At 50.6% G+C, this 11,788-nt stretch overlaps 1 protein-coding gene across 2 annotated transcripts; it reads left to right on the forward strand.

Moving 5' to 3' along the window:
* The first annotated feature begins 3,337 nt into the window (after positions 1–3,337).
* Positions 3,338–6,922, forward strand: KLK7 (kallikrein related peptidase 7). 2 transcript variants are annotated; one of them, XM_008684712.2, is made up of 5 exons: positions 3,338–3,416; positions 3,886–4,039; positions 4,133–4,380; positions 4,586–4,722; positions 6,242–6,922. In XM_008684712.2, the coding sequence occupies exons 1-5, from the start codon at positions 3,338–3,340 to the stop codon at positions 6,395–6,397; spliced, it is 774 nt and encodes a 257-aa protein (XP_008682934.1). In that variant the 3' UTR covers positions 6,398–6,922. The 2 variants fall into 2 exon arrangements, with proteins under 2 accessions (XP_008682934.1, XP_008682933.1); XM_008684711.2 differs by having other exon boundaries at positions 3,338–3,410.
* The last annotated feature ends 4,866 nt before the right edge of the window (positions 6,923–11,788 follow it).

Raw genomic sequence — 11,788 nt, forward strand, 5'->3', positions numbered from 1 at the left:
TTAAATGGCCTTAACTAAGTCACCGTCATCTCTCATCTGGACTACAACGATGGTCTTCTTATGGGTCTGCATCCCCTTAAAACCCATCCTTCATATAGCAGGGAGAGTGATATTTTGCAGATACAAATCTTGTTATGTCACTCTTCTGACTAGAATCCAAGTGGTTCACCATCTTCCACAGGATAAAGTCAAACTCGTTATGACATACATTCTTCATTGTCTGGTTCCAGCCAACCTTCAGTCTCTGAGCTCCATCCATAGCCCCCATTTCAGGACCTCTGCACATGCTAATTCCTCTAAATGATATACTCTCTGGTTTCCTCCCATTTTATTCTAGTTAATGTTTACTGCTCTTTCAACTCTCAGCCTATTGTCAATTCCTGGGTCCAAGTCTCTAGGACTTAATACCCTGTGCCTTTCCTTAACAGCACAGATTATACTTGTAATTTTACATTTGTTTGTGAATTATGTATCTTTCTTTTACTCTAGACTGTCAGCCTCTTGAGAGAAGGGACTGTCCGGGTTTGTGCGCCATTGTATCCTCAGCATCTAGCCCAGCCTGGTATATAGTTGGTGCTCAATATGTATTCCTTAAGTGTATAAAGGATTGGATCTGAAGACCGTGTGGGAGGAGGGCTGGGGAGAGTGGTTCTCTAGTTGGACTGGAGGCAGGAGTGGTTTGTTGGTTACTGTGGCTTCAAGAGACAGATTCAAGTTAGAATTGGGTTTGGATTCATAGTTTAGGATCAGATTTGAATTTAACTGTTGAGGTCTTAGTAAGGAAGATTTTGGCTCCAGGAACCAAAAACTCCAAATCTGATAGGAAACCCAAAGATGTCACAAAATGAAGAGGCTCCATAGTTTAATTCACTAGCTCAGAGATCTCACCAAAAACCCCAATTATCTCCATCTCTCAGTCTGGCCACCTTCACTGTTCCGGCTTGGTCTGCCAGCCACTTTGCTCCATGGTTCCTGGAGGGCTGCCACAGTCCCATAATTTACATCAGGGACATCATCTGGCAGAAAAAATGGGAACTCTTAAGGTGTGTCTTTTGAAAACTTTCCCAGAAGTGCCCCCAGTGATCTTCCTTTCACTCCTTATTGACCAAGATACCCTCTAATGTCCATTTCTAAACCAGTCACTGGCAAGCAGAATATAGGTTTCATGTTTGATGCAGTAAAGCTTATTGTCATGATAAGGACAAAAGGTTATCCAAGCAAAATCAGGGTGTTCACAGAAGGGCAGAAGGAGTGAATGCCTGGGTAAGCAACATTAATGCCTATTATGGGTCAGATTATGGAACAAAGGTAGAATTGGGTTTGGGTCAGCATTGAGGTAAGATTTGGGCTGATAGCTGAGGAACCAATTACATTTTGGAGATCTGATTTAGAAGTTGGGGTCAATTCCACTTTTAGGAATTTGCCTTCAAGTAATAATCAGACAATGTCCCATCTTACTCAAAGTGAAAGCTAAAGTCCTACAAAATGGTCTTCAAGACTATGTCATTGAGTCCTGTGAGGACCCTTCAAGAGTCCTGTTAGGTCTCTGATCTCATGGCCTGCCCTTGTCTCTCTTGCTCATTCTGCTCCACTCAAAATGTCTTCCCTGTTAGAGCATTCTAGTCACACCCCTTGCCTAGGTCACCTGCCAGTTTGCTCTGCCTGGAACTCACTGCCCACAAGTGGTTACATAGATCCATTCACCACCTCCTTCAAGATTTTGCTCAAATGTTACCTTCACATGGAGTCTTTCCAATCATTGTTCCAAATATTACAACCCCAGGGATCTCTGAGAGTGGAGGGAACCAATAACTCCCTATCCCTCTTCCCGCTTTTCTTTTTCTTCATGGCGCTTCCCACCATCTAACAAACAATATATTTTATGTATTTATTTTTGTATTCATGGTCTCCACCCAGTAGGAGAGGCTCTGTGAAGGAATTTTTGTCTGCTTTGTTGACTGCTTGCTGTGTCCGCAGGAACAGAACAGTTTCTGGCAGAGTAGATGCTCAGCGAATCCTTGAACGAACGCCGGAGCAAAGACGAATGTACAAAGAAGTTCATTCCATCCTTATTATAGTGGTAACTATCCAAAGTACATCAATTTGAAACACACATTACATAAATCGTGTTTCAACCATAGAGTGGAATACTATCCAATCCTTAGGAAGGAAAAGGAAATATCTAAATGCACTAAGAGGGAAAATTGTTCAAGGTATTTTACAGAGAAAAAGTGTTCTATTACACAAGGCTTAAGTATGGAGTTCTTTGTTATAAATACATAATACAATAGCAATCTGTGTATAATATGAGAACACAGACTAAATTGGTAACAGCGAGCATTTAGTAAGGTGGGGTTAAGGAAAGCTCCCTCTTTTTAATTCGTATCCCTACATCAGGGCTGGAAGTGGGTTGGGGCTCAAAGACACCATCGGGATCCAGCCTGCACAAATTGCCACAGGCTGGTCTGAATTAGGGTACGGGGTGTAGGCCACCCCTTAGAGGGAATGACAAGCAAATGGCCCCAGAGGAGGCCATTCCCTGAGCTCTGCTGTTCCTTGACTCCTGCTGCAGCGGCCCCCTCTCAGATCCTACACCTGCAGCAGCCGCCAGGGACATAGGGGCAGAATGGGCGGGGCGAACTGGCTGGGTACCGCCCGCCCCTGGCCTGGAGAGGGAGGGTGGAGAAAGAATTGAGTGCTGCCAATTGCTTTCGCTGCCTCAGGGCTTCGAGATAACTGCGAACGCAAGATGGGGGAGTCTCACAGCCGGCTCCGCCTGCACCCCAGGGCGCTGGGGGCGGGCGTGGGGGCGGGGGTGGTATAAGAGGGCCGCCCTGCACAGGGCTGGGCACGCTTGGCTCCCAACCGAGACTGGAGCCGAGATCACATCAGACCCTCCGGAGGTGAGAAGGGGCCTCATTTGGGGTGGGGGATGAGGCTGGCTGGAAGGCTGGCTCCTTTTTCTGAGCGGAGGGGGGGTGGCTGGAATCCCGGTAGTGAGAGATGAGGGACTGGAGGTCCGGAATTTGGGGTCTGTTAGGAAAAAAGGAACTGAGGATCTAGACTTGCGGATGAAGAGGGATGGGAACCCAGATTCCTGAGTCCCAAGGGGAAGGGAGGTCTGGAGGCCTGGCCTCCTGGGTCTGAGTAGGGGAGAAACTGGGGATATGGACTTCTAGGTCCGACATAGGAGGGGCTGGGGCGCAGACTCCTGGGTCTGCTGGAGGAGGGCTGGGGGCTTGGACTCCTGCTTCCTGAACTCTTTGTCCTTCCCAGCCCCAGCAGAAGAGACCCTTGCTCTGCCCGGCAGCCCCCGGAGAGGCTGAGAGAGGCCACCATGGCAGGATCCCTTCTCTTGCCCCTGCAGATCCTACTACTGACCTTAGTCCTGGGGTCTGCTGGCCAAGAAGGTGAGGGCTGGACTGGGAGGTCTGACTTCACCCCTGGGGCCTTCCATTGTCCCCACTGACCCTTGTCAGGGCCCCCTCTCCCCGAGGACTTCCTGGGTCAGGACCTTCTCTCTGCAGCAGCTTCCTCCCACAGGAGACAAGACTCTTCTACATCCTGCCCCCTTTCTTCCTGCTTCCTTCTGACTCCTGGGGTCTCTGTGCCTTCCGGGCCATCTCCTGCACTCAGTGTCCATCCCATCAGCCTCTGGTTGCCTCCAGACAAGACGTTCCTCCTGGATTTATGAGCGGGCTCCCTTTGCATCATCGCTCTCCGTCTCCACATCCTGCTTTCTCTGCACTGTTCCCGTTCACTGCCTCTGCATTTCTCATGCCTCTCTGTCTTTTTCCATCTTTCTCTCCAAATCCGTCAGCTGCTGCTTCAGCCCCCTTGAAGCTTGCTACCCACGGTTTCTTCCTTGTCTCCATCCAACCCAAGGTGACAAGAGTGGGGAGAAGATTATTGATGGAGTGCCATGTACGAGAGGCTCGCACCCCTGGCAGGTGGCCCTGCTCAGGGGCGATCAGCTCCACTGCGGTGGTGTCCTGCTCAATGAACAGTGGGTCCTCACGGCCGCCCACTGCATGATGAGGTATGTGGCGGGGACACTGCAGCCCTCTCTCAGGGTTCCTGTCCCTCCTCCCAATCACAGTGTTTCTCTCTGGATGTCACTCTGTTCTCTCAGCAACTACAACGTGCACATGGGCAGTGATCAGCTGGGTGATAAGAGATCGCAGAAGATCCGGGCCACGAGGTCCTTCCGCCACCCCGGCTACTCCACTCAGACCCACGTGAATGACCTCATGCTTGTGAAGCTAAGTAGACGAGCCAGGCTCTCATCGAGTGTGAGGAAGGTCAACCTGCCCTCCCGCTGTGAACCCCCTGGGACCACGTGCACCGTTTCCGGCTGGGGCACCACCACCAGCCCTGATGGTGAGGCTGCCTCCGAGACCCGCTGGCTCCCGACTCCTCCCTCAGACCCCGGAGACCCGGAGTCAGGCCCCATCTCATGACTCATGACTCGAGTGTTGAGCCTCCAGTCCCCTCCTCCTTCAAGGTCCAAGGCTCTTCCTCTCTCCATCAGCACTCAGGGGGCTGCAGACCCAGACCTCTAACTGACCTCCCCTCTCTCCACCAGTGACCTTTCCATCAGAGCTCATGTGCACGGATGTCAAGCTCATCTCCTCCCAGGATTGCAAGAAGGTTTACAAGGACCTACTGGGAAAATCCATGCTGTGTGCTGGCATCCCCAACTCCAAGACTAATGCTTGCAACGTGAGACTCCACCTGTCCCCAGCCCCGGATCCCCTGTCTTTCCCTCCATCCAGAAATCTGTGCATCTGATCTTGGTGCTGAGCAAGTCTCTTGTACCCCCAACTCACCCCAAGCCCTGTTTTCCTAGCTCTCTCTCCCCTGCTCTCTGTCTGGGGCGGGAGTGGGAGACCAGGAGGCTGGCATGACTCTAGGGATGGGGCAGAATGGCTGGAAAAGATAAGGTTGGGACAGGCACTGGCTTCAAGGCCAAACTTCAAGTGGGTGCCAAGATAAATTATATTCTACTAATGTAACATTTTTAAAAATTAAAATCCATGCAAAAAGTCCACGATGAACAAAATATCAGAATTTTCGATGAAGAGCCATCTGTCCTACTGAACGGTTCATTTGCCTCGGGCTACGGTGACGGGGCAGGACATCACTGTCCCGACGCGGTCTTTATCTAAAGTTGGGATACTGTGCTCATTATGGACTTTTGCATACTAAATTTTTTTTCAAGAATTGCATTAATATGTTATTTATTGCAATTATTGAGACTTTGTGCCTGGAGCTAATGTCTCCACCTCATCCCAGTCCTGGTTTTAGGGAAGGAACTATCTCTCCCCCTCCTCCTTGTTCCCCCTTCTTCCTCTTTTTAACCTCCTCTCTGTATCTGAATGACATTGTCTTCCTCTCTTTGTGTGGGATTCCTCTCTCTCTCTGCCCCCCCCCCCCCGCCTGTGCCCATCTCTGCTCCTTCCCCACTCCCTACATTTCTGCTTCTCTGTCCCCCTCCTCCTTCTGCCCTCTCCTCTCCACCCTTCTTCCAGTACCCCACTCTCTTTGCTCACATCTGCACCCTCAGTTTTCAGGGGAGGTGGGATGGTGTGTGTTAGAGATGGGGGGGAGGGACAGGGATGTATGTTCTAGAGAATGCGTGGCGGGGGTCCCCTTCTTTCCTAGAGAGGGCCGGCTCCATGAATATGCGAGCTGTTCAGTAGCCCAGGGCTTCATAATCGGGAGAATCCCACACAAATGATTTCATGCACTTCCATTGCTGTCTTGAATCTCTTTAATAGTTTTTGAGCAAGGGGGCCGCATATTCATTTTGCACTGTGGTTTTTGAATTATGTCACCCGTCCTGCCCCTGCTTGCCAGGGCCACTCTGTCCCCCTTTCATGCGCAAGGGTCATGTACCCATTCTCTGGAGATAATGCTCCTTCTCCCACTGGCTTGGCGCAGAGTCCTTAAAGGCGGAAAGTAAATGGGGCTCTGACGCCCTGGAAGCTCCACCCCCTTCCCAGTGATTGGTCCCATTGGCCAGGGCTCAAGCCAATGTGTTCAGAGAGCCGGTTTGTTCTCTCCATGACAACACTGACTCCTGTTCTCCTATTGGTGCCCAGGGACCATGAGTCTCTCCCATTGGCCAGGGTGGAAGTCCACAGTCTGACAGCACAAAGACGTGATAACGCAGACCGTGGACACGTGGGTCTGTGGTGGTTGTTCTGAAACCGAGGCTAATCTGCTCTTTCTTCTCTAGGGTGACTCAGGGGGACCACTGATGTGCAAAGGTACCCTGCAAGGCCTGGTGTCCTGGGGAACTTTCCCTTGTGGCCAACCCAATGACCCAGGTGTCTATACCCAAGTCTGCAAGTACGTCAAATGGATAAATGAGACCATGAGAAAGCATCGCTAATCTCTGCATACCTCCCACCTCTCCATCCATGCGCCCTCAGCAAGAAATTCACAGAAATAAGGACGTGATGAACTGTAGTCATATCTGACTTTACCTTTCCTCAAAGACATATTAAAACCTGAACAATAGGCCACGTGTGTAAACCAATCAAGTTAGCAAAGACCTAACACCAGCATGAAACACAAAAACTTCAGTGCTGGTAAAGACGCAGCGAGACCAGCACGTTCAACCGGTGGAATTGTAAATCGTGCCATTTTTGTGGAAGGCAGTGTGGCAAGGTGGTTTGAGACCCTTATTTACCGGGTCGTGGACCCTGTGATTCTAGCTGAGGAAGATACTACTTAAAAAAAAAAAAAATCCAAAGTGTGGAACAAGGTTTGAATTCATCACACTATTTATCATAGCAAAACAGTGGAAACATTGAACATGTCCCAAATTAGTGGTTTATGTAAACAATAGGCCTGTTTGGGACAGGGATATGAGGAAGCTGCTAAGGGTAATAACTTGGCAGAATTGCTAGTGTTATGCAAGAATGTTTGTGTTATATGATGGAACATGAAAAAAGAAAGATACAAGCGTGTGTGTGACTCTAGTCGTGTAAAATGAAATGTTTACAGAATAAAATCTGGAAAGACACATACTAACCCTCCTTCCCCTTTTGTAACTTGAAAACAAAGGTGGGAAAGCTCTGAAGATCTAAGGCTGGGGAGGAGGAACCCTTAAGAGAGGGAGAGACATCTGATTTTGAGCCCTCGCCCTGCCTCCTGCCTGGTGATCTGTCTCTACCCATCTCCCAGATTTCAGTTTTCTTCATCTGTAAAATGGGTTGGAGAGAGGAAGAGAAGGTCAATGGGGAAGAAGGAAGGGCAGAGGGAGGAGAGAATAAGCCTGCTTCATTGGGTGGAAAGGGATATGAAAGTGTTCCTGAGTATTTCACGGGTGGCAAACCAGGAGAGAGGGATGTTTTCAAGCAGGATAGGGTTGGCAGGTGGGTGGGACGCCAGGGTCCCACAGGAACCCACCCAGAGTGAGAAAACAGCATCCTGGGTTCCAGAGGAAGAGGGAGGTGGGAATCTGGGTTGGTGGGCTTCTATTCTCAAAGAAGGCAGGGAAGGGACTTCTGGAAGGGAGGAGGGTGGAGTCCCCTGTGACTCAGAGCCTGGCCACGCTCTTGGCTTCCCGCCATCAAAGGCTCCCTGGGCAGTCACACCTCAGACGCTGCTGACAGAAGGATCCTCTCCGGCCCAGAGCTCACCCTCCTGCCTGTCTTTCCAGTTGCTCCCCCAGAATTCTCAGCCAATGTCCTCCGGATCCTTCCTCTCCTCGTCTCATCTCCCTAGCAAGTCTCTCCTAGCCCCCCGCTCCTCCACCCCTCCCCATATTGCAGAAATCCTGCAGGCACCAACTCCCAGCACACAAAAGGCTAAGCCTGTTCCTGGCACAAAACACAGGAGTCTAGACCACCAGCCCTTCCTTCCTCAGACCTAATGTCCCCACCTCCAGCACTTCCTCCCTCAGGCTCAGGCATCCAGACCTCTGGCCCTTCCCGCCTCAAGATCAGTGTCAAGTTTAAGGACTGTCAAGCGGGGCGCCTGGGTGGCTCAGTCAGTTGAGCGTCTGCCTTCAGCTCAGGTCATGATCTCAGGGTCCTGGGATCGGGTCCTGGGATCGGGTCCCACATTGGGCTCCTTGCTTAGTAGGGAGCCTGCTTCTCCCTCTCCCACTGCCCCTCCCCCCGCTGTGCTCTCTCTGTCAAATAAATAAATAAAAACATTTAAAAAAAATAAGGACTGTCAAGGGTTTTGGCCACCCATCACCACAAAGATTCAACAACTTCCCTTCCCCCCAGCCAGCACCCTCAAATCAATATTCACCTGAAGTTTGAAAACGTAATGAAATGTCGCAGTCATACTAAGTCCTCCTGGAGACACCTGGCCCTTCCTCTTGGCAACCACTGTGTATATAAGTCTGGAGGTGGGGGGCACCTGGGTGGCTCAGTTGTTAAGCGTCTGCCTTCAGCTCAGGGCCTGATCTCAGGGTCCTGGGATCGAGCCCCTCATCGGGCTCCCTGCTCCGCAGGGAGCCTGCTTCTTCCTCTCCCACTCCCCTTGCTTGTGTTCCCTCTCTCGCTGGCTGTCTCTCTCTCTGTCAAATAAAGAAATAAAATCTTAAAAAAAAAAAAGTCTGGAGGTGCGTTGGTTTGCAATGACTTGGGATAGAACTTTTGTTGGATTTTAAAAAATAACTTCTTTTCTCTTTGGGCAGACAATACAACATAGTAGTCAAGGGTGCTGACTCCAGAACTAGGTTTCTTGGACTCCAGCCCCAGTTCAGGTATCTACCAGCTACTTGCACGTTACTGCTCCGTCCCCCTTCCTTCATCCCTGAAGTGAGAGAAGTAACACCTATTTCCCAGGTCTTTTATGAAGGTTAAATAAATTTAACTGACACAGAATAAGCTTTCAGTGAGTTTTGGTTCTTTTCTTTTCTTTTCTTTTCTTTTCTTTCTTTCTTTTTTTTTTTTTTTTAACTTTAGATTAGAAGGTGAGGAAGAGGGGCGCCTGGGTGGCACAGCGGTTAAGCGTCTGCCTTTTGCTCAGGGCGTGATCCTGGCGTTCTGGGATCGAGCCCCACATCGAGCCCCACATCGGGCTCCTCCGCTGGGAGCCTGCTTCTCCCTCTCCCATTCCCCCTGGTTGTGTTCCCTCTCTTGCTGGCTGTCTCTCTCTCTGTCAAATAAATAAATAAAATCTTTAAAAAAAAAAGAAGGTGAGGAAGACTCTATTTATTTATTTATTTTGTATTATGTTACGCTAGTCACGATGCAGGACATCGGTAGTTTTTGCTGTGGAGTTCCATGCTGCCTTGTTTGCGTATGATAGTGATTTCTGGCACTTTTTCCTGCTTACACTCTCACAAAGTGCTCTTATACCACGTTTTCTTTATTGAAGGCATTTGTGGAGCATATCAATGTTGGGAAAAATATCCCGTAAATCCTGACGTGTGGCACGTGGCAAGGGCAAACCATAAAGGTCACTGGCAAAGGCCGGCAGTTGGGGACTTCATTCTCTCTCTTAGAGGTTCTTAGAGGCGGAGTCCCTCCCCACCTATCACCTCCCTCCTTCCCCATGAGGCTCTCAACAACTCCTCCCGAACCCTCCCATCCCCCATTGTGCTAAGGGACAGCCAAAGATGGGCCACGTCCGCCTCCGTGTTGGAAGTTGAGTTCCAGTCCAAAAGGCCCCACCGTTTCCTGGCTGTTGGATGTGGAGCAAGTAACTTCCTTCTCTGAGTCTCAGTTTTCTTTTTTTGTAAAATGGGAGTGGGTGTAATGAAGACATTTAGTCATTTGGTCAACATTTCCTAAGCCTTCCTCTGGTCCCGTGAGGGCACTTGGGACACGGAGCGGGGGTGAGTCAGCCTCAGCGCCTGCCCTCAAGGAGCTCACGGTGCAGTGGGGGGAGACGGACACGGATCCAGATGCTCACGGTGCAATGCGTCTTGAAGGACGCACCTGCTGTGGGAACTCGGGTGAGAGAGTGACTAACCCAACCGCAGGGGGTGGAAGTTGGGTGGTGTTCAAGCGAAGGCTTCCCGAAGGAGACGATGGCTAAGCAAAGACTTGAAGGACAAGTTGTGGTCAGGAGAAGGTGAGAAGAGCATTTGGAGAGGGGGAATAGCATGCACGAGGCCCAGAGGTGAGAGAGCAATCTTCATGGCTGGGGCATGAGACCCGTGGGCAGAGCAGGGCTGTGCAATGTGGCAGCTGCTCGCCGCGGTGGCTCCTGACTTGTGGAATGTGGCAAGTTTCAACTGACACGTGTTGTGAGTGGAAATCACACCGGAGTCCAAACATTTATGACGTGCAAAATAAGATGACAAACTATCTCTAAAATGTTCTTATTTTGATTTCACATTGCGATTTTGGATGTATTGGGTTAAAGGAAATACTAAAATGAACTTCTGTCTCTCTCTCTCTCTTTTTATTTTTACTGTTTTTTAATTATTATTTTTTAAGTAGGCTCCATGCCCAGTATGGAGCTCAACACGGGGCTTGAACTCATGACCATGCAATTGAGATCTGAGCTGAGATCATGAGTCAGCAGCTTAACTGACTGAGCCACCCAGGAATCCCACTCTTTTACTATTTAAAAAAAGCGTGGCTACTAGAAATTTTAAAAGTGCATGTGTACTTGGCAATGTATTTCTGTTGACCAGGGCTGCTGTGGATGCCAAAGGTCTTCCAACACCGGCTGAGGGGCTGGGACTTTGCCCCGGAGTGATGGGGGAGCCAGGGCAGGGCTATGAGCAGGAGAGGGGCAGGGTCAGCTCTGGGTGCAGGAAGCCCCCTCTGGGGTCAGGTGAAGGATACAGAGAAGGGGCAAGAGCCCAGGGTGATGGTCCAGGTGGGAGAAGATCAGGTCTGAGCTGGGGCTAGGGTCATGGGGACGGAGAGGAGATGGTGGGCCGGGCTGTAAGCAAGGCAGCCTGGTGTCCGGGAGGATGGTGGGTTCTGAGAAGATGCTGAGTTCAGTGGGAACGTGAATGTGAAGGGCCTGGGGGAGGTTGGAGGCAGGGGAACAGCCCTAGAGTATGTCGAATGCCAAATATTGATGTTCATCCCCCAGTGCCGGGCCCGAGCTGCTACTGAGATGGACATTACTGATATGGGCTGTCCTTATCTCCCGTGACTTCCTTGCATGCTCCTTCTCATGCCCGGTGCTCACCACGTCCATCCTCATCTCCTTCCCCGTGGCCGCCACACGCCAGGCCTTCTCACCTCGCTTCTGACCAACACCCAACACTAGGCGCAGCTTTCGGGTCCAACTTTGCAGGCACCTCCTCAAATCCTGCTGGATCCCTCCATAACTGCCAGGGCCCCCATCTCACACTCCCACATTGCTCTCAAGTGTTCTTGCGTTCCTGCTTGTTTCCAAGTCTCTTCCTAAGTGTTGCATCTCATGGGAAACCCTCCCGTGTCCCACTGGCTTCCCCACTGCTCCCCACACCATCCCTCTGGCTCCCCAGGGGCCTAACTCGCTTCTGGGCAGAAGCGTATGCTTCTCCTGGAAATGCAGGGGAAGTCAGGGGAGGATAAGCACACGGAGACGTAGAGAATGTCAACAGAGAGTCGGAGAATTGGGAGGAAGACAGAGAGAGATGGGGAAAAGGGCAGAGGGACAGAGACACAAGTAGAGCCTGAGATGAGCACAGGAAAACATGAGAGAGAGAGACAGAGAGAGAGAGAGAGAGAGGTGTGCAGACACCCCCACCACGGCCAGGGACAGAGGTGGACAGTGAGACCTCACAGGTGGGCAGGCTTGGAGCAGGGGGACCAGGACTGTCAAATGTTCTGATATCCGGCAGAAGTGGGTAGACAATGAAAGGACA

The sequence above is a fragment of the Ursus maritimus genome, unplaced genomic scaffold, assembly GCF_017311325.1.
Source record: "Ursus maritimus isolate PB19 unplaced genomic scaffold, ASM1731132v1 scaffold_19, whole genome shotgun sequence".
Lineage (NCBI taxonomy): Eukaryota > Metazoa > Chordata > Mammalia > Carnivora > Ursidae > Ursus > Ursus maritimus.

Coding starts and splice junctions, on each gene's coding strand:
- KLK7 (XM_008684712.2), top strand. CDS start 3,338: ATGGCAGGATCCCTTCTCTTGCCCCTGCAGATCCTACTACTGACCTTA. Junction 3,417..3,885: donor TGCTGGCCAAGAAGGTGAGG/GCTGGACTGGGA, acceptor ATCCAACCCAAG/GTGACAAGAGTGGGGAGAAG. Junction 4,723..6,241: donor CCAAGACTAATGCTTGCAAC/GTGAGACTCCAC, acceptor TTTCTTCTCTAG/GGTGACTCAGGGGGACCACT.